Below are 22,591 nucleotides of genomic sequence, written 5' to 3'. Positions count from 1 at the left end.
AACACTGATCCTTAGGGGGGGGTTGGGTACAGGATCTGGTGCTGACCATGCCTGTGGCCAGAAGACAGACAGGGATCCAGGCGGTCACAATACCGACTGTTTTAGGGTAATTTTACTAACCTTATCCACACTCTCCCCCTACCGCCTAACCCTAACTATTGTAATGTTGACAGCATTTAAAATAATTTCCCTACTTTTGTATTTTATTTCATATGCTATCTTTGTTTCCTGTCAAATATTATACATAGTTACTACTTTTTTTTCTGCAGCAGATAAGAAATAACCATTTTTTTTGGCACCAGCGTCTCAAATAAGCCTTACTAATGAAACTGCTCAGAAGGCTAATTTTTGTATCATACTGAACATGCTCATCATCTGGGTATGGAGAGAGAGAGTGCACACCATGTGCAGTCATAGTTAAGTGTTTTGATTTCGACCTCTTAACACTATTCTTAAGGTGCCCACACACTTATGTGACTTCTCGGAATGAGAAGTCTCATAAGAATTCCTTTGAACCACCCGGGAGCGATATAGCTCATGCAGTCCTTTTCTTGCAATCCTTTTTATGTGATATATGACATGCGACCCCATTCACAGCTGCCGGATGTTATGCGCAACAGATCTTATCTCAAACGCACATGGGAATGAACATCGGATTAGAATCTGAGACTAAACACATGCGATTTGACACTTTATCCAATTTCTTAGCCAAATCCATTGGAATCGGATGACAAAAGGCAGAATCAATGTAGTTTGGGCACATTTTAATTGTTGATGGTCACAAGAATTTTATTTTCTGGACTATTTTACTCGCAAAAGTGGAGGGCGGCTCCAGGGGTATATAAATGTATTCATCCAAAGAACATTGCTTTGCCCTCTTTGTTTAACCCAGCTCTTCTCCAAGCAATGGAACAGGGCAAATCCACCTCATACTATACCCTCAAAGAGATCAAAACATACTTTTTGTAGGACACCATTTAATTTTCCAAATCCTTCAAGATTTCTAGATCAGAGAAACTCTATACTAGAGTTTAGCTATCTTAAGTTCTTAAGGGGTTATATATGTTTTTTATTTTTTTCATTTAAAATTTTGTAGCACTCGTGCTGGCAGGGATGCTCCTTATAGTGAACTATTTTTGGTTTATTCTTCCTTTTTATCATGGGTTTTAAGATTAAGGGGGGTATTCAATCACCGGCGACCATCTCTTGATGGGGGGAGATGGCCGCCATGCCATATTCAATGCTCGGGCTCGTTCTTCTATTCGGGCTCGGCAGAACAAGCCCGAGTTCACAAGCAGTCAAGCTCGTTCTACCGAGAATGGCCGGGAAGTGACGAGCTCTTGGCCGCAGCTCACCTCTTCCCGGCCGCAACTCGCGGCCACGCAACCTTCTCGTCCCACTGCAGGCGGGACATTGAATCCCGCCTGCATGTTCTTGGTAGAGCAGCCTGAGAATGGGACAGGGTCACGGCTGTCCAGCAAGCTCGACAGCCATGACCCCAGATTGAATACCCCATTTAAGTACTTACTCCTCACCTCTTACTTTGTTTTATTTCTGTTAACTATGGCATGTGTTGCATGGACTAAACTCATCCATTAAGAGGAAGAAAGTAGTAACTCTTCCTACAAAGTTTTATCCCAATTTCATGGGGGGTTTTTTCTCCAAGAACTGCATTGTTGATTATAAATTAGGGCTTTGAATATTTTCATATCTGCTCGCTTTCTTTAAAGCCCAGAGCTTGACATGAACGATTATTTTAGTCCGACCCCTTCCCATTAAGAAGATTATTTCACTGCATTAATTTTTTCTTAGAGAAGGCTAACATCAATCTGAGGTTAATACTGGGTTGAATAAGTGACTTCCACACACTCCCTCACTGAACATTATTTAGGCATTCAGGGTAAGTTATAGAATGAAAGTAAATGTGCCCATACATGGTGCGAGGGTGCTATGCGATGCGCGCTCCCGTGGGCATCCCATTGCACAGCACATAAAGTCTGTTTGAATTAGGTCCCTATTGCATTGCACACAAATTGCATGCAATGCGATCTAGTTTAAAATGCACAGGAATATTGTACTGTGTATGGGCATCTTAATTTTATATATATTATATTAGAATAGATTCATTATTTCATAAACAAAAATATTCCAAATAAGTTTGTTTATGTGTGAGAATGCATTATAGATGTGCTTCCTCTATTGATTTATTCCCAAATTCATGTTTCCTTTAAGATAACTGCTGCATATGCCCTTTGATTTTTTAAAGGGGACTTTGGTAGGATGGTGTTCTTTGTACAGCTCTTTGATTATTTTTCTTCTGTGTTGCTTTGTCATTTTATAAAATGTATAGCTTTATTGTTAAATTAATTGGCATGGACTATTCCTTCATCTCTGATATGATTTGTTACAATTGTATGTGCTTTATTCAATTCTATTCACTTATTGGGCCTTATTTTGGTTCATTCTTTCTGACAAAATCCTTCTTAGATGGACAAAACCATGTGCACTGCAGGGGGGGCAGATGTAACATGTGCAGAGAGAATTAGATTTGGGTGAGTAATTTTGTTTCTGTGCAGGGAAAATACTGACTGCTTTATTTTTACACTGCAATATAGATCTCACTTTGAAGTAAAACCCCACCCAAATCTAATTCTCTCTGCACATGTTACACCTGCCCCACCTGCAGTGCACATGGTTTTGCCCATCTAAGAAGGATTTTGTCAGAAAGAATGAACCAAAATAAGGCCCATTGTGCAGTGTTTTTATCTGTGATGTACTTTGAATTCTCATATCATTTTTGCAGTGCTACTAGGATACTGTAAGTAAGTGTTATTTAAGTTACATACACACTTTCTGTTACTATAGTATGTAGTATTTAACTGCTAAAGCAAGCTGTTTTTTTAATGTCTTTCAGGTATTATAGTGCCACAATTTTACAGATGTCTGGTGTGGATGATGACCGGTTAGCTATTTGGTTTTCTGCTATCACTGCATTCACAAACTTTAGTTTTACCCTTGTTGGTGTTTGGCTAGTAGAAAAAGTTGGAAGAAGGAAACTCACACTTGGAAGTCTCACAGGTACTTGGGTTGCAGTGAAATTGTATGTGACTTTCCAGAATACGCTTGGGATAAAACTTGTAATATTATCTGCTCAAGCTGGGCACACATTAGACAATGCTTGGTACTTATATCAGTGGTTCCCAAACTGTGCGCCTAGGCTCCCTGGGGTGCCTTGGAGCACTTGCAGGGGTGCCTCAGGTTGGTGGTCCAGAACCAATTCAAATTATTTATGGCCAATGAAACAGGAAAAATTAGTGCTTGGGGCTTCCAATTATAAAATATGTGGGGAAACAAAAGTGAATCGTGTTCCTCACCACATAACTGGACCTAAGGATGACATTTAAGCACAACTTATTTTATTAATTTTTCTTTTTTATTATGCTTGGTAACAAACTTTGGCCTAGGGGTGCCCTGAAAAATATTCTGATACTCTAGGGTTCCGTGATTCAAAAAAGTTTGGGAACCTCTGACTTATATGTTAGTTGGGCGCCCACTAAGCTATTTGCTTAGTTTTCTGCGTCCCCTCGCTGCGCTCGTCTCGCTTCGGACTCGGTGGCTAGCTGTGCTCACCACACTATATAAAATCAACTCCATGCCGACATGGATAGTGGGGGTATGAGCGTAGTAACTACAGTGCCCAACTAACATATAAGTACCCAATGCTTTTAATGTGTTTGATTCTGAAAGATCTGAACTAAAATCGTTCACATTGTCGAGTGCAGTAGTCTCAAACTCGGTCCTCAGAAGACCACATAGTTCACCTTTTCATGGTCACCCAGCAGGTGCACACATTACTGACTGATACATTATAAAAGATCCACAGCTAATTATTTCACTTGAGTCTGTGAGACCTGCAAAACATGCACTGTGGGGTCCTGAGGACCGACTTTGAGAACCTGTGCTCCAGTGCGTAATTACTATTGTGCGCTCCTGTGAGTCATTTATGGCACCTTCAGGTTGGTCATGCATGCATCTCATTTGTACAATATTGCCATCAATGGCATACTCCTAGATGTAGCCACTGATAATATATATTTAGGTTGTTTGTAAGACTGCACAGTGTGCATGCACTATATCATTTGTCTGGGCGTTCAACAGAAATAATTGAGGATAACTACGTTGACTGTACATTGTCTATTGTGTACCCAGTTTAAGACCAAAGCACAGTAGGGCGATTAGACCGGTCGCAGATGTCTCCATGCTACAGATGGATTTAAATAAATTAGATAAGTTGGCAGATAAATGGAAAATGAGGTTCAATATAGATAAATGTAAGGTTAGGCATCTTAAGGGGGGCATAACCTGGGGGCAAAAAATAACCTTAATTGGGTAGAATTAGAGAAATCAGAAATGGAAAATAATCCTAATAGGGTGAAGTACACCGCGTCATGGAGCAGCCAGGATGGCTAACAGAATACTAGCATGTATGAAAACTAGGAACGATGATGTTATCATGCCACACTACAAAGCACTGGTTAGACTGCATTTGGAATTTGGAGCGCAATTCTGGGCTCCACGTTACAAAAAGGACATGGTGGAACTGGAAAAAGTTCAGAGAAGGGCAACCAAGTTAATAAAAGGGAGTTTTTAAGATACGAGGATAGATTATCCAAATTAGGAATGCTTATGCTGGAAAAGGAAAGGGATTTTTACGGTCAGGGCAGTAAAAGTATGGAACTCTCTTCCAGAAGAGGTGGTAAAGGAATACATTTTTTTCAACCGAATACTATGTTACTATGCAGTCTCTGCACACTTCTGTTGGACACAAGGACAGGTATGCCCTCCTTCCAGGACCTGGCAATGCAATGTTTTACTCCTAGTTTACTAATCAACAAAACTTTTTGCAAAAAATAAGGCAATAAAAATATTTTTTCATTTGTCATAGTTTGTGGAATGTTTTATACTGCTGTAATATAAATATTTCTGCCAGTTTTTGCAACTGGGAAATGTTCAGCAGGAGAACACCATAGTGACTGTGTTCATTAAGACCTCTGGGTGCTATTGCCCCCAGCCTGGTCTGCACATCAATGATGAAATACAGGCCACACTGTGCTAGAAGCACCATAGCGGAAAGCGACACCTCAGACATGGTAGATAAACTTCACGGGTTTTGGAATATGAGTGCTATGATGAACAATAATGACTTAACTAAACACTCTTCACCCAAGACAAAAGTATATCAGAAATAACTTCAGAATGCTTTCATATGCAGTAAACGGACACAGCAATTTCCAATCACCTACTGCCATCAATATATAAGTTCTAAAATCTGCCAGAGTTGGTATTCGCAGAGACACTTTGAATTTAGTATGGTTGTTTGTTCATATGGGTGCTTGTCCGTTCATTTTCCTTTCCTTAAAAATTAAATTTTCAGTGTAACCTTCACAAATATACAGATGTGTACTGCTATAGCCTAGCTCTCATTCAAGTTTATGGTATAGCCAAAACATGTGATTGCACACCACTATGCCGCTCTACTCTTGCTGCAAGGCTGTGTAAGGACAGTGTAAGAAGTGTTTATTTTTGCATGATATGATCATTTTAATATAATTTAATTTTAATAAAAAAGTAATATGTTGTATTCAATTAATCAATATGAATAGTTAAGTCACTTATTGGAATTTCTTATAGGTACAACTGTGGCCCTAATTGTACTTGCTTTGGGCTTTTTGTTGTCCGCTCAAGTTTCCCCACCAGTTACGTTCACACCAACTGATCCTTCAAGTCAAAATTCCACTTGTGCAAAATATAGGTGAGTGTCTAGAGTATACACACAGTATTTCTGTTTGCTTCACTTTTATCTTTGTACGTCAATAACATTTTGTAGATTGTTTTATCATTTTATTTGAGACTGTAGCACTTAAACACTGCAGAGAAATTTATTTAGCCTCAATTCTGTCCCTCTTATTATGTCCTTCAGGGTAGCTGATCTAATTAACAATAGAATTAAATAAGATTTACTCAAATACAGTACTTACCTCTGATCCAATCCAGATTAAAATGACCTGAGCAAGGGTAAATATTGATGTCTAAGGTTTAACAGCACAAAGTCTTCAGAGTTGTTCACCAGGGCATCCTAAAATGTAAAATAATATGAGAATAATCCAAAGAATAAATACAAAATCATGCTTTTAAATTACATGTCAAAAATTCTGCACTAACTTCACAGTACCAAAGTTCTACAATCTTTCAAACAAAGACATCTTTAAATAAAGTAATTTGGCTTATTTTTCTGTGTTTATATTTCACCTTGTGTACATTCACCCTGTCCACATGGGAATAGGGAATGTCACTTCTAATATTTTACAAATAGATACAAAAAATATTAAAATGGCATTTTAAATCTTCATTTCTTTGTGGAATGTCATAACATTGTTATTGGCCCCACCCCTTAACCTCCGTGATTAGCCGTCATTAATTCCAATCTTACAGAGTAAGCTGTAACAGGAAGTATTGTGATAAACTACCTCTGCCCTTAAAATAATTAAAACTAGTGCTTAATTCCTGCAATACAAACAAAAATGATAGATTATTCAGGGTGCAATGCTGCCTCTAAATCACAATTCCTGAAGTTACACCTTTACTTAAAAACTGGAAAAAAATGGAATATAAAAATAGGGGCACAATAAATACTCATAACTTTGTGCCAACTGTCCTCTTTTTTTTTGATAGTGTGATCTTTCTCAAAGTTATTGGTTTCCAGCTGTGGTGTGCAGCAAAGTAAAAGAAAAGAAAAAATAAACAACAATAAATTTTGAATATATGTGTGGTCCTTATTTCATGACCAAGTGTGTTTATTTAGTGTTGGAGTGGTTTGTTTCGATGAAGCGTACCGAAACTCACGTTAAGTTAGATGGTATCAAGCTTATAGCGGTTTCTTTGGTACGATTCGAAGAAGCTCCACTTCCTAATGGTGGTGGTGATCTACTTTCCTCATCAATTATTAAAAATCGTGAAAGGATGTCTCCACATGTGTTCCTAAAAAAAAGGAAAAACAACTTGTGTGTAGTACGTAAGTACTGGATTTGTATTCTTGGTGAGTGAGGGGCTGAAAAAATATATTTTAACAGCATACCTCACATACCCTTTTACATGCGATAGAAAACCTATAAAGGTTTCTTTATAATGAAGGGTGTACCCGCACTCACGGTGTTATCTGTGGTTTTCAAACCTATAAAGGTTTCTTTATATGTTTGAGGAAAACTTCATGTGATGGTGGTCGGACACTCTGTGATCTGGTAACTCCAGTTATTTGACGTGCATAAGAAAAAAATCAAAAGTTTAATGTGTGATTGAATGTATTCAATGTGAAAGATTCCACCAACAATGAAACACCACTATTGGCGTACCTTACTCACCCCTTCAAATTGGGGGACAACACCCGTAGTGGTTTCATTATCTTCCCTGAGGTTACCGTAGGTGTAAGGCTTTCGAAACAAAATTTATCAGGCCAATTTTGATGAAAAACCATACTACTTTTAATTCATAAAAATATTGTACATGTCCCATACACACTATGAGGACTGTGACAATTTCTTTAAAAACCAGATGAATAAAAATACAGATCACAAATAAAAAAAAAAGTCCAAAACATACATCCAGGAAAAAGGGGCTGTTCACTCTCCTCTGATAGGATCAACGCGTTTCAGTCGAGTGGACCTTTATCAAGATGCCCTTGATCAAGATGCTTAATTCCTGTATGAGCTGTCCCCTGCGCCACTTCTCCTTCCTTTTTTCTTAGCTGTTTACTTAATGTGGCCATCTTTGTTGAGCTCAGTAGCCAATACAACAATGTAAAGCATATGGTTTTTGTGCAAAACATTTAAAATGCATAAAAGAGATAATGAGGATCTGTTTCCTTGTTTGTTGTCCCAAATGTTAGTGTTTAAGCCAGTAGAAAAGCAACCTTTTATTTTATTTTTTATTTCTCAGTTTCATACCTATACTGATTTTTAATGCTATTGATGTATGCCCTATATTGAATTTTTCACATAGACACTCAATTGCGTAAACATTTTTGGAATTGCAGGTGCTAAAATAAGTAATTTGGCATTTCTTTCCATTCATGTTATTGTTTCCATTTTTCACTACTGTTGAACTGCATCCAATGCAATTATTGCATTTATAAAATCTTTGGGTTTGGGTCTTTACCAGTCAATTCTTTACATTTGGGGCTTTTCTATATACTGTATTCATTTTTTGCTTTTGTGAAATGTTTTGTGCCTGTGATAGGATCGTTGCATTCTAATGTTTATTTAGGGAATTTTATATGGTCTTCCACTTCATGGCTTAGTTGCTGATGTTCCTAAATGATTTAACTTTCTAATAATATTACTTACAGTTGACATGGAATATTCAGCAGGGATGAAATTTCATGAGGCATTTTTGCAAAGGTAGAATCCTATCACAGTACCATGCTTGAAGTTTCTTTCTTTAGAACAACCAATTTTGTATCACAAATGTTTGCAAATTGAGACTCTAATATGAGGCCAGGATGCTATGGAAAGCTGTCCACTGCTTCGCTCATCTGCTGGTAATACCAGCAGATGAGCGGTGGCCGGCAACAATAATGCGGGACCTCGCATCAGCACTCATCGTTCTCCCGTACACACTGGGCACACTTCCCCTAATAACACCTCTGTATTATTGAGTCAGTGTTTATGTACAGTATGTGTAAGTTTGGTACTCTTTACCTAGAAGGGCGCCAGCGATTGAAATCGCGGTCGTCGGGGGTAAAAATCGCGGGCATCGCGGGTAAATCGGGATGGCCGTGATGCCCGCGATGACCGCGATGACCACGATTTTCCCATAGGGAACAATGTTAAAAAGGCTGATTGACCGCGATTTGACTGTTAAATGCCTCAATGGACCCGATTTGGCCCTAGGAATCAATGTTAAATGGGCCACAGAGCCCAAATAAGCACAATTAACCCTTAAATGTCCCCCCCAATTTTTAACGCCACCCCACGATCCACGCGAACCCGAAGCGTGGCGAGCGCAGCGGTACGCGTCCTCCGACCTTTTCATGCCCTACTATCCACTAGGGCGTGGAGTGAGAATATAATATTGTGGCGAGCGCAGCGAGCCACCGAGCCCGAAGCGTGGCGAGCGCAGCGAGCCCCGCGAGGGGACGCGGATACCTTCACAGGTAGACGCGTCCCCTCGCGGGCTTCACAGGTGTCTGCGTCGCCACGGACACCTGTGAAGCCCGCGAGGGGACGCGTATAACTGTGAAGGTATCCGCGTCCGCTCGCCACGCTTCGGGCTCGGTGGCTCGCTGCGCTCGCCACACTATTATATTCTCACTCCACGCCCTAGTGGATAGTAGGGCATGAAAAGGTCGGAGGACGCGTACCGCCGCCCCTCGCGGGCTCGCTGCGCTCGCCACGCTTCGGGTTCGCGTGGATCGTGGGGTGGCGTTAAAAATTGGGGGGGACATTTAAGGGTTAATGGGCTCTGTGGCCCATTTAACATTGATTTCTATGGCCAAATCGGGTCCATTGAGCCATTTAACAGTATAATCGGGTCCATCGTGCCTTTTAACATTGATTCCTATGGGAAATCGGGAGCATCGCGTCGCGGGCATCGCGGGTACATTTATGGCCGGCCGCGACGCGACCGACACGATTTCCATGTTTAACATAGGTTTCAATGGGAAATCGCGGGCATCGCGTCGGTCGCGTCGCGGCCAGACATACATGTACCCGCGATGCCCGCGACGGGCGCCCTTCTAGGTAAAGAGTACCGTAAGTTTTAACAAATCGCAAGTGTGCCCCCAAACAAATGACTACTTTTTCATCCCTATTGAGTTCCAAATATCTTTTGTGGACTCATTAGACACTTTTCTGCTAAATATTTTCTCTTCACTAACTGGTGAAACTTGTGCCCAGATACCATTTTCCCTGCCCTCCCCATCCTGTTTTTAATAAGGAATATAAATTGTAAGCTTTACTGGAGAAAGGAATGGCCAAATATTCAGTATAAAGCACTGCAGAACATGTATATGCTATATAAATAACTGGTAAAAAATAATAACATAACAATTTATCTTTTGCAGCTTTTGTAATGGATGTATGCTAGATCCAACCTGTGGTTTCTGCTACAAGATAAACGCTTCAAATATTGTTGATTCATCTTGTATCCCAGTTGACCCAAAAACAACAGAACAATCTGCCTGGGGCAGGTAAAGTAAAACATTTTTGTTCATTAGCACTCCTTTCATACATTTTGTATCTAAATGTCATGTTATGGGAGGATGGGTTAACCAAAATGGCGAGTAACAATAGCATTTTAATGGTCTAATAAAAGATCAATAATCACAATTTAATGAAAATAATGCAATAGTGTCAATAGCTTAAGATTTCAAAGTGTGTGATTCAATAAAAAAAGGGATTTGTTAGTGAAGTACAGGAATGTAAAACAAAACATATACAATACAATGCGGATGAAACTGAAGGAACCTACTATTTTCAACATATCCTTTTAGTTCATAATACTGATACTCTCAAATGATAGACAATAAGTAATTTGAAATGAAAACACATTAAACAGGAATCACTTTATTGACCATGAATAAAAGTTATTCATAAAGGTAGTGGTGTTTTTGGGCTTACAATCATTTTAGAATACATTTTTATTGCCAAATAATTGACACCAACATATTGCAGATAATCTATGGGAAAGCATTCATCAGGTTTTCACTGAAAAAAAGGTGATCATCCATTGGGGTCACACATACAGATGTGTCCTGATCGCTGCGGTATGAAGTACTCCAAAGCACTACCACATACCAGCCTGCTGCGCTAATGTCCACCGCCAGTCCCCCATTCACAGCGTCTCTGTGCATATGCATTTTAATGCTATTCCGCACTATCCCTGTGCACATACACATAAAGATGAGTCCTGATAGTTGCAGCAGTATGCAGTGTTCCATAGAACCATCACATGGCAGCTTGCTGTAATAATTTGTGAACACCACTTCACAAGGTGGGTAATTACTGACTAAGCCATTTAGTAGGAACTTCTAAATTTGATAATTAGTCCTTGGCAGGAAGAGGGGGGGGGGGGGGGGGGCTGCAAGGGTGCCCAAGGGTGCCAATGTGTTTTCATAAAATACTGTATCTTTTATAGGAAAAAACACCATGTGGTTTCAGATTCCCACTTTTAAGTGAATTCCCACCTGTAACTTGAAACTTAAGTTTTCTTTTTTCTTTTTTTCAGATGTACAAATGAATCCAGATCTAAGTCGGGTACTTTTTGGGCATATAACTTCTGTCCTACATCATATTCATGGACTGCACTCATTGGTTTAATATTTTATTTAATTTTCTTTGCACCTGGTAAGTTGTTGTTTTTTTTTAGTTATTTTAAGCACAATTATAAAAAAAAAATATATAATGGTTTAACCAGAAATGTAAGGTGTTCCCTATTTAGTTACTTTGAAAAACATCCACAATTAAGTGCAACCTTTTGTACATTTTTTTTTTACGTTAATAGCGCTCCAAATCCTTAATACAAATCTGCATGAATAATAATTTGGCAGTAAAGCATGTTCTGACACTCGGTCATGTTCATAATAGATACCATGCATATACTTATTATTAGTAATCATTTTTTGCGGTCCTAAATTGCTTTAAACATAGATGCATACAGCAGTATCAAAGTCCAGTGTAAATGCACATGTGTGTGTGTATATGTATGTATGTATATATGTGTGTGTGTGTGTGTGTGTGTGTGTGTGTGTGTGTGTATATATGCACTTACCCCCCACGCCGTGAGGAATAGGAGCCGGCACATGGTGTTGAAGTATAGGTGATTTAATGTATCAGCAACATGTAGACAGTAACAGCTGTATTCCCGACAGCCATTTCAACTGCTCACAGGCGCTATATATAGTGTGTGTAGATATAGATATACTGTGCTAAAAAACTCAAGGAGAATCTAGTTTCCATGGTGGTACCATGTGTTTGCAAATAATATTTGCAATCAAATAAGAAATAAATGTGTCAAAATAAATTATATACCCTGTATGATAAAGGTCTCTTTATCTCTGACATGCTTTGATCTTTCTCAACATAACTCTCCACCGCCTTGATCCCCAATATTTGGGGTATATTTTAATACAAAGAATCCACATCACAGGTGACCAGGAAGTAATTGTCATGCCTAGGGTAGATCTTTAATCATGTTGAGAAATCTCTTTGTAGCTTTAATATATGATTTCAAAGTTAACAATTATTTTTGTAGGTAGTGATCAATAACAAAAGATAAATTATTCTTCAAAGAACCCACGCCCCCGAAATAATAATTCTCCTGCGTGGTGCAGTGAGGGATTTGTGTATTTTTGGTAAATAATAAAATGTAGGGGTAATATGGTGTGCACATAACAAAAATGATGGACTGCTTTGCCCCTCTGAAACAGGGTGATGGGATTGTCAAACAACTTTTTATAGAACCGGGAGTCTTCCCGCTGTCTCATGGACTCTTTAACATAATCTGTGTCCAAGATGACAATCCCACAACCCTTATACGCTTGCTTAATTGTCACTAAATGATTAGCATAGAGTTGTTTCAAAGCTCTACGTTCACCCTTGAAGTTATCTCTAAAGGGTCTCTTGTCCTCTTTTACACGTTGGACATTATTCTTATTGACTTGCAAGGCTGTGAATTTTGCAGCCTTGTGAGTCCATCAGACACCGGCCGCCAGAGTGACGCGTGACCCAATGAAACAGGAGGAAATTCAATCAGCTGCAATAACCTGTTTTTTCCGTAACAATTGGACTTTTATTGTAACCTGCAATAAGCCACTATTTCATTTTCCATAATAATAATGATAATTTACCATGAATTTCCCTTCACTAACTATGAGTAGGTGATGGTGAAAATACTTATTTTTAAGGTAAAAATATCAGGATTTGTTTCAGACGTTCTTAATTTTTAATTAGTCAATAATGATATGTCATTTTTTGCCTAAAAAAGAAACCGAAAGATGGAAGTTCAGGTACTGTTCAAAGTATGGGACAAGTTTTTTGGACATGTTTTTTTTAAAGCTTAAAATTACCAAAATATATATTTCTACCTATTTAATGTACTGTGTATTCAAAGTAGGTTTGCAATGAATGTCACTTCTCATATAAAAACTACAATCCCTAGGTCTTCAGGACACAGCCCTATTCTGGTTCTCACCCTGCCAATTTCATTTCCTTCAGTGTTTGTTTGTTTGTTTCTTTGAATCCATACTGACCCGGGCCGGACATCGCAGCGGCGGTGGCAGGTTGCACAATAAGGGGGAGAAGGGCCAGCCAGTTGATCCAGGCTCTCCCCTCCCCTAATCCCTCTCTGGTGACACTGGTGCCGGGGCTCACGTCACAACTTAGTGACCAGCCCCGGCGTGTAAACTAAACCTAACTGCTGCGATCGAGAGCAGCAGCGCGCTGTGACGCTGAGGCACACCGACGCCATACAGCACATCTGCAGGGAAGCTAGCCGCTGGAGCCGGGGCACGGCGGGCAGGAGGCAAGGCACCTGAGACCTGGTGGGAGGCCGTCCGCGGAGAGCTGGTGGACCGGTAGACCTGTCCCTGGAGACCCGGCGCTGCTGGAGGTAACCAAACTTTACTAAAGGAAAATTGGAAAGGACTGTCTCCCCTTTTCTCTCTTTCCCTCGCCCCGTCTCCCCCCCTCTCTCTCTCTGTTCTCTCTCTCTGTCTCATCCCTCTCTCTCTCTCTCTCTGTGTCTCATCTCCCTCTCTCTCTCTCTCTGTGTCTCATCTCCCTCTCTCTCTCTGTGTCTCATCTCCCTCTCTCTCTCTGTGTCTCATCCCTTTCTCTCTGTGTCTCATCCCCCCTCTCTCTCTCTGTCTCATCCCCCTCTCTGTGTCTCATCCCTCTCTCTGTGTGTGTCTTATCCCTCTCTCTGTGTGTGTCTCATCCCTCTCTCTGTGTGTGTCTCATCCCTCTCTCTCTCTGTCTCATCCCTCTCTCTCTCTGTCTCATCCCTCTTTCTGTCTCATCCCTCTCTCTCTGTCTCATCCCCCTCTCTCTCTCCGTCTCATCCCTCTCTCCATCTCATCCCTCTCTCTCTCTCTCCATCTCATCCCTCTCTCTCTCCGTCTCATCTCTCTCTCTCTCTCTCTCTCCCCGTCTCATCCCTCTCTCTCTCTCCGTCTCATCCCTCTCTCTCCGTCTCATCCCTCTCTCTCTCTCCGTCTCATCTCTCTCTCTCTCCATCTCATCCCTCTCTCTCTCCCTCTCCGTCTCATCTCTCTCTCTTCATCTTATCCCTCTCTCTCCATCTCATCTCTCTCTCTCCGTCTCATCCCTCTCTCTGTCTCATCCCTCTCTCTCCGTCTCATCCCTCCCTCTCTCTCCGTCTCATCCCTCTCTCTCTCTCCGTCTCATCCCTCTCTCTCTCCGTCTCATCCCTCTCTCTCTCTCCGTCTCATCCCTCTCTCTCTCTTTCTCATCTCTCTCTCCGTCTCATCCCTCTCTCTCTCTCTCCGTCTCATCCCCCTCTCTCTCTCTCCGTCTCATCCCCCCCTCTCTCTCTCTCTCTCTCTCCGTCTCATCCCTCTCTCTCTCTCCTTCTCATCTCTCTCTCTCTCTCTCCATCTCATCCCTCTCTCCATCTCATCCCTCTCTCTGTCTCATCCCTCTCTCTGTCTCTCTGTATGTCTCTCTCTGTCTCATCCCTCTCTCTATCTCTCTGTCTCTCTCTCTCCGCCTCATCCCTCTCTCTCTCTCCGCCTCATCCCTCCCGTTCAAGATTTTGCCATGGGGCCCACAGAGTTCTAGTTACGCCTCTGGTCTGCACCTGTATGCAATGCCCTCCCATTAACAATAAGAGACTCACATCTTCAGGCAAATCAAATTCCAGAACCACCCACATATGATTTGACCCTTGGAGTGCCAAGTGAATTTTCAAAATTGGTGTGAAAATTGGCAAACATTTTTATCAATCATCATGGCCTGTAATGTTTACCTAATATAGGAATTACAGTACAATCTTTTGTTTTATTTTTGGTTCTTGTTAAGTTTCACGGCGGCAGCATGGCCGCCCGCTACTTCCAGGTTCGGCGCTCAGCAAACTTTCTAAAATAAAGTCCATGCCAACATGAATAGTTCATTACCCCCACTATCCACGTTGGCATGGAGTTGATTTAAGATAGCGTGGTGAGCCACCAAGCCCGTAGCGTGGTCGAGCGAAGTGAGCCCCGCAAAGGGACACAGACGTTGCTGTGGCTGAGACGCTGCTGCCGTGAAACTAAACAAGTACCTTATTTTTATTTTTACACTATTTTTATTTTAATATATAGAACAAATGTTGACCAAGCACTGCCATTTTTAGTAGATATTTTGCATATCTCTTGCCAGATGTTGGCACTCAAAGGGTTAATATCTAATTGCATCCCCACTGTACAGCCCACACATAACCTTTGCTATCTATTTCAACCATTGTGCAATAGTAAGCACTTTTCCTTGTGTATCTATGCCTATTTGTTTAGTTTCTAAGCTTGCGAGCAGGGCCTTTTTACTTTTGCCTGATATTACAGTTTCCCACTGTTACTGTGAATGATTGTAAAGCACAATGAAATATGTTGTGCTTTATAAGAAACTGATAATAAATGTAGGCAAAAAGTCATAAAAACTACTAGCACATGCACCTTGAATATGTATAGTTCCCAACTTTGGAATGAATTAGAGGTTGGGACATCCCCCACCTTTGGTGTACATGCCCAAAAATGTTATATTTATTTATTTGGGGGGGGGGGGGTGTCCGCATGACAAGACTCAATTACAGTCAGGTCCATAAATATTGGGACATCGACACAAGTCTCATACTTTGGGGTCTATACACCACCACAATGAATTTGAAATGAACCAAATAAGGTGTGCTTACACTGCACACTTTCAGCTTTAATTTGCATTTTCTTACATCCAAATCAGGTGAACGTGTAGAAATTACAACCGTTTCTATATGTACCTCCCACTTTTTAAGGGACCAAAAGTAATGGAACTAAACAATACTAAACCAAACTTTCACTTTTTTAATACTTTGTTGCAAATCCTTTGCAGTCAATTACAGCCTGAAGTCTGGGATGCATAGACATCACCAGATGCTGGGTTTCATCCTGGTGATGCTCTGCCAGGCCTCTACTTCAAATGTCTTCAGTTCCTGCTTGTTCTTGGGACATTTTCCCTTCAGTTTTTCTTCATCAAATGAAGTGCATGCTTAATCCGATTCAGGTCAGGTGATTGACTTGGCCATTGCATTCCACTTATTTGCCTTAAAACTATTTGGTTGCTTTTGCAGTATGCTTCAGGTCATTGTCCATCTGCACTGTGAAGCACGGTCCAATGTTTTCTAAAGCATTTGACTGAATATGAGCAGATAATATTGCCTGAAACACTTAAGAATTCATCCTGCTGCTTTTATCAGCAGTCACATAATCAATAAATACAAGGGAACTAGTTCTATTGGCAGCCATACATGTCCCCGCCATGACACTACCACCATCATGCTTCACTGATGAGGTGGTATGTTTTGGATCATGAGCAGTTCCTTTCCTTCTCCATACTCTTCTCAAAACTCTGGTACAAGTTGATCTTTGTCTCATCTGTCAGTAGTATGTTGTTCCAGAACCGTAAAGGCTTTTCTAGATGTTGTTTGGCAAACTCTAATCTGGTCTTCTGTTTTTGAGGCTCACCAATGGTGTATATCTTGTGGTGAACCCTCTATATTCACTCTTGTTAAGTCTTCTCTTGATTGTTGACTTTGCCACATATACACCTACCTCCTGGATAACCGTTGTGAAGGGGTTTATCTTCACCAGTGAAGTAATTCTTCGGTCATCCACCACAGTTGTTTTCCGTGGTCTTCCAGTTCTTTTTGGTGTTGCTGAGCTCTCCAGTGAGTTTTTTCTTTGAATAATGTTTTTGCTATGTCTCTGATGGAAAAAAATATATATTTTTCAGTTTAATGATGGCTTGCTTCACTGATAGTGACAGCTCTTTGGATCTCATATTGAGAGTCAACAGCAACAGATTCCAAATGCAAATGTCACACCTGGAATCAACTCCAGACCTTTTACCTGCTTGGCCCACACCTGTCCATGAAACAACTTTTGAGTCGATTGTACCATTAGGGAAGTTATTTGGCTCATAAGATCAATAGGTGTACAGTATTACACCTATCCAGCCTTACTATTGTGTTGCACGGCCATCGGGTTTAAACCAGAGACCATAAAGCATCTCAAGAAGAAGGCACTTAGGGTGCCATGATCTGGTACTGATGCCTCCTGCTTGATAGCTTGGTGATGGCACAGTGCCCCTATTCACTGTCTTTATTGGCAGTGACACCTCGGTTGACAGCCCACATTAGGAATGCATTTGTGAAGGCAGTACCTAGCACAGCACCTCCTCAGACTGCTCCAAGTTACTCCATCATGGTTGTCTGTTCATAACGGATACAGCTTTAAATTCAAACAGAAGGTATAGGCTTACTAGGCAGCCCATCATTAAAAAAACTTAAGTCATGAGCGCACTAAAGCAACAACAAAAGAAAGATTTCCCTTACTCACTGTAGTATGTTGCTGTGCTACATTAATATACTTTTAGGCTGGAAACCCATCTTAATAGTTAAAACTATCACAATTGAAGTGCACTAAATCACTGTATCTGTTTGAATTCACTTAGACTTTATTTGAGCTCCCATCTGTATGCTTCTGTTTTTGATTCTGCCAGTGAATATTTTTCTTATTTATAGGAATGGGACCAATGCCATGGACTATCAATTCTGAAATATACCCACTGTGGGCAAGGAGTACAGGAAACGCATGTTCATCTGGTGTGAATTGGATGTTTAATGTAGTGATCTCACTCACATTTTTACATACTGCGGAATATCTGACCTACTACGGTAAGAGCTACAGGATAGTGCAGTTGCATGCACATGTACTTTTATGTAGTACTGTATGTTACAGTACACCATCCTCATTACTGGTATATCCTCATTATGCACAGCTGTTAACCAGATGGTAGAAGGGCTGTGTTACTGTACTCTTAGGACACTAAGTGGTGCAGACTTATATTTTATAATATGTTAAAGTGGTCATTATTATTTGTACCAAGTTTGGAACTGTAGCTTTACCAGATAAAATGTTGGATTTTAAAAGTAATACCTGTAATGCCTTTATTTTAACTCTTTGAGTGCCAAGCAAATTTTGCTAAATTGGTGTGAAACTTTCCATGCAAACAATTGTATTTATCATATTACATTTTTTATTTAAATGTATTTCACAAATGTGAGCAACTCTGGCATTTTAAGCAGATATTTTGTGCATCTCTCTAAGATGTTGACACTCAAATGTTTAAGTAGCACTGTACATTGAGGGTATGAAATAGATAATGTACTGTAGAATGAGATGAAACAGAAGGTACAAATGGTAGACACATACAAATTATGGGCCTAATTCTGACCCAATTGCAGATCTCTGAAAATCTCTAGGCGGCGAATTCCGTAAAAGCACCTAAACTGCACTCTCACCATGATCGCAGTTTAGGTAGCGACGGACGGCGATGCAGCATTTTGTGTGAGGGTTTACACCCAGCTGGTGCGATCCAAAAAAAATGGCTGCCCTAGCTTCGTCTTCACTGTGTAACGAGCACATGTCAGGGGTGGAACTGCATCATTGTCCTGTGCTGGAAACCCCCCCTCCCAACCTAGTTTTAGTTTGTCAAGTTCTCACTAAACTACAACTCGCTGTAAATCAAGCGCCATAGCTGCTGATGGTAATGGTGTATGGAGTAGCATCTTTATTAGCCACAAATATAAAGTGGCCACTAGCAATTGTAATTTTAGTAGACATAGAGCCCGGGCATGCAGCTGCTGCCACTAAGGATGCTGAAATGATAAAAACATCAATCTCTGCCCAGCAAATGATCAGAGAAGATATTCCTATAGATCTTCAAAACACTCCCTCCTAATACTGCTGTACCTTCCCAAATGTATATAGGCTATTTTTTATTTATTTTTAATAGGAAGATAATTATTTGCAGGGAAAGTCTTGATTTACAGTGCAGCTATCACCAACTACAGTCCACATGCCCATGTAGTTATTATTGTACAGACCATACAATATTTTGTCTGTTTCGAAATAAGTATATATTAGTGCTAGGAAATTGCACAAAATGTAATAATGTAAAAATGATTATAGTAAGTGGAATACAACATCTCTCCTGATACTGTATTTGAAACAGTGTGTAATGATCTACCAATTCCTTGACCTGCACTTGACCTAAAGACAACTGTAATTCCTGCTAGCCAACTAGACTGCACAAGAGAAGTACTCTCCGATAATTAATAATTACCTTTAACAGCAGACATGTTAACCACTCCACAACTTCCTTCTTACTCCTTGGCTAATGTACATTTCTGAAGTGGTTGGCAAGGTAGCCAATCTTTTCCTGCAATAAATAAGATGAACAAAAATGAACATCTGTGTTTGATCATAATAATGTTTACAGTAATTACCTAAGATTTCCAGACACTGGTGTAAGTAAGCAGCTTTCAACTGAAAAACTGCTGAATGCGTTGAAGGCTGCTAGATGTGTATATTATCATTATCTGCAGGGGAGGTATTGCTGTATAAAGGAAACTAATATAAATGAGAGATAGTGTAACACACGTGTGTGTTAATTGTGACCGTAATACAAAAAATATTTTCTTTTCTATTTCCATCATCCATAACTAAACTGAACCATTCATCTTCATATTAAGGGCCATTAATGCAACATTTGCAATCTTCTGTCTGTTCACATAGACTAAAGAGACTGCATATGATAAACTAATGGATTTCATGGATCAAAGCTAGGGAAAAGCTCTGGTTATCAAAGAAAAGTAACAAGCTGGTCATTTTTGCTACTGGTGCATTTTTGCTATAGATTTACAGCTCAAAATACTTTGTCATTTATTCTGACATCTGTATCATTACTAATACATAGAAGTTACAGTTAGAATGTTTTTCAGGATTTTTTTGTATTTTAGAACAATTGTTGCAATTGAATATCCAATTATTATATATTCAGCTAGTATAAAAAAATGCAATAAAAGCATTTAATTTATAATAAAATACATATCAGGCATGCCTTGAAGAGTGTACAGCATTGTTATGATTTAAAAATGTGACATTACTGTATGAATGTTCTTTGCTACCAATAGAGTACGTGCGTGGTCTATTTACCACTTTAAATGAGAAGATTGTATTGATCTTATACCCTAGGTGGTGCCTCTTGTCTCTATTTTACCAGAGACCTCAACTATTTGGGTTAAAGGACCTAGTTTGTGTCAGCCATTGCAGTATCTGGGGAGTGAAGTATATTCAATATAGCTTGCGGTGTGCTCAGCACTCTTTCCTTGTCCAAATGCTGCGAATGTGCGCCCGGTGCCTTCCCATAAAATTGTTATGTCTGGTCTGCATGGGCGGCACTCTTGGTCTTTGAAGAATTAGGGATATAAAGACTCCCAACACGCCAGATTCCGTTTCAATGTTTCGATTTTATTATCGTCTTCAGTAAAAAGTTTACAGGTTACAGTTTTTATATACAGTGAGGAACACCTCATGCTCGATTGCGGTGCAGTGTACTGACGTCATCAGTGGCAGACCATTCTACCTTTGTCAGCATCAGGGAGTTAATTTACAGAGAAAAAGTATGTTTGCTAATTACAAAGAAGAAAGTACAGAAGCGAATCTACATGGACACAGTACATGGAAAAAATACACACAATAAATACACGGAAATAGTAAACGGAAAAATACCTGATGCAATATAATGATAGGCAATGTGAAATATTTTGAACATCATATAGTAATTGGATTGACATCAAGGTAAACGTCTTGTGTGGCATAATGCAAGTCACATTGTAGTCTCTGGATATCTAAGTAACAATTGAGAGGCTCTCGTTGAGTCCATGCGGGACTACAGTATTTAGCAAGTGTATCCACATTGCCTCTAGGCAGAGCAGTTTTCTTGCACAATCCCCTCCCTGTTTATCCTCTGTTACATTGTCAATCATTTTATATTTAAGTGATGTTAGGCTGTGTCTGCACTTAACAAAGTGCTGGCCCACAGGCTGCTCAACCTTATTGCCTTCTAGTGCTGATTTGATGGCGCTACAATGTTGTGCCATTCTTTCGTTGAACTGACACATGGTTTTGCCCTCATAATAGAGGCCACAAGGGCATCTGAGAAAATAAACCACAAATCTGCTGATAGAATTGAAAACGTGTTTGATCTTCAATTTAGCACCCGTGTGTGGGTGGATGAATTGATCGCCTGTTTCAAGGTATGAGCAAGTTGCGCATCCTAGACAGCGGTTATTGCCTGCTTTTTTGGACAAAAAGTCTGTGACTTCTTGCGTGACACATCAGTGTGTACCACCAAGTCTTTGATATTTTTACCTTGTTCTATAGCAAGGGAGTAGAGCTTTATTTTTAAGGCAGGACAGGTCATGATCGGCTTGTATAACCGGCCATGCTTTTCTACCTGTGTCTACTAATTCCTTGCTGGCTGTGGTGTAAGTATTGACCCAGATAAGTGATTGGGCAGCTTTATCATTGCAGACCTTCGGGACATTAGTTGCTATAGTGTCAAGAGCTTTGGATTTACTGCTCAATGCGGTCCTCTTCCCCACTACAAATTCTAAGTACTATCCGATATTGTGAATAAGGTATCCCATTTTTGAGCGGCTGGGGTGATGGCTGGATGCTTGCAACAGGTTGTTGCAATTAGTTGGTTTTGTGTACAATGGATGCTGTCCTTTTGTATGTCATAGGTGAATTTGATGTCTTTTAATCTAGTGTTTTAGCTTGTTCCATTATCTCTATGAAGCTTTCCCTAGTGCCCTGCCACAGCATAAATACATCATCAATGTACCTTGTAAAAAAAAAAAAGGGATTCGTACATGCATCCTCAAAGAATAAACATTTCTCAAGATTGAACATAAAGACACCCTCTTGCTTTGCTGGATATTTAACACACCATAGAAGACTAAGTCTACAATACATGCAAAACATAATAGGGGGATTTTTGCAATAAAGATAAAAAGTACATACCCAAAAGAGGAGATATAATAGGGATTAGACAAGGCATCAGGTAATACATTTTAAGATACATGTAATACAATTTCTTAATCTAGAAAGTTAATATAAATACAAATGATACACTAATCAGATGGATGAGGAAGCAAGCATATAACACTTTTAGGATAGGAGTTCTACCTACCACATAAAAATGAGTAAGCAAAAAGAAAAATAACAGGATTTTATTGGTCCAAGGTTTTCCCAATTTGGCAGCAGTACTGGCAGTTCTGCCTAAAATAATTTGTCATTTAGGTACCGTGTCAAGTGCATGGGAAACAATCCCATCCTATTCGTTTTATAAACTTCTAGGAGTTGCTTTTCCCCCCCTGTACCCCAGTTGCTTATGACTAATGTTGTGCCCATAAAGATGTTTAGGTAATGTGTCTGTCCTTC

The 22,591-nt window shown here is 40.0% G+C and overlaps 1 protein-coding gene and 1 long non-coding RNA gene across 3 annotated transcripts in view; one reads left to right on the top strand and one right to left on the bottom strand.

Moving 5' to 3' along the window:
* LOC146074621 (uncharacterized) overlaps positions 1 to 22,591 on the bottom strand; it is an 81,328-nt gene that overhangs the window by 33,066 nt on the left and 25,671 nt on the right. For both annotated transcript variants that reach the window (XR_014473440.1, XR_014473439.1), the window contains exons 4-5: positions 19,428 to 19,523; positions 6,039 to 6,136 (exon numbers count right to left, since the gene is read on the bottom strand). This is a non-coding gene — a long non-coding RNA (uncharacterized LOC146074621). The remainder of the gene's footprint in view (positions 1 to 6,038; positions 6,137 to 19,427; positions 19,524 to 22,591) is intronic.
* Positions 1 to 22,591, top strand: part of SLC2A13 (solute carrier family 2 member 13) — a 216,138-nt gene that overhangs the window by 185,920 nt on the left and 7,627 nt on the right. The window contains exons 5-9 of the mRNA XM_083182944.1: positions 2,915 to 3,078; positions 5,692 to 5,812; positions 10,118 to 10,243; positions 11,281 to 11,399; positions 17,824 to 17,976. Of these exons, the coding sequence (XP_083039070.1) occupies positions 2,915 to 3,078; positions 5,692 to 5,812; positions 10,118 to 10,243; positions 11,281 to 11,399; positions 17,824 to 17,976 (683 nt within the window). The remainder of the gene's footprint in view (positions 1 to 2,914; positions 3,079 to 5,691; positions 5,813 to 10,117; positions 10,244 to 11,280; positions 11,400 to 17,823; positions 17,977 to 22,591) is intronic.

Source organism: Crinia signifera, chromosome 4 (assembly GCF_055691185.1).
Source record: "Crinia signifera chromosome 4, ASM5569118v1, whole genome shotgun sequence".
Taxonomy (NCBI): domain Eukaryota; kingdom Metazoa; phylum Chordata; class Amphibia; order Anura; family Myobatrachidae; genus Crinia; species Crinia signifera.
The sequence above is the reverse complement of the archived record's forward strand: the minus strand, read 5'-3'. Positions and strand labels throughout refer to the sequence as shown.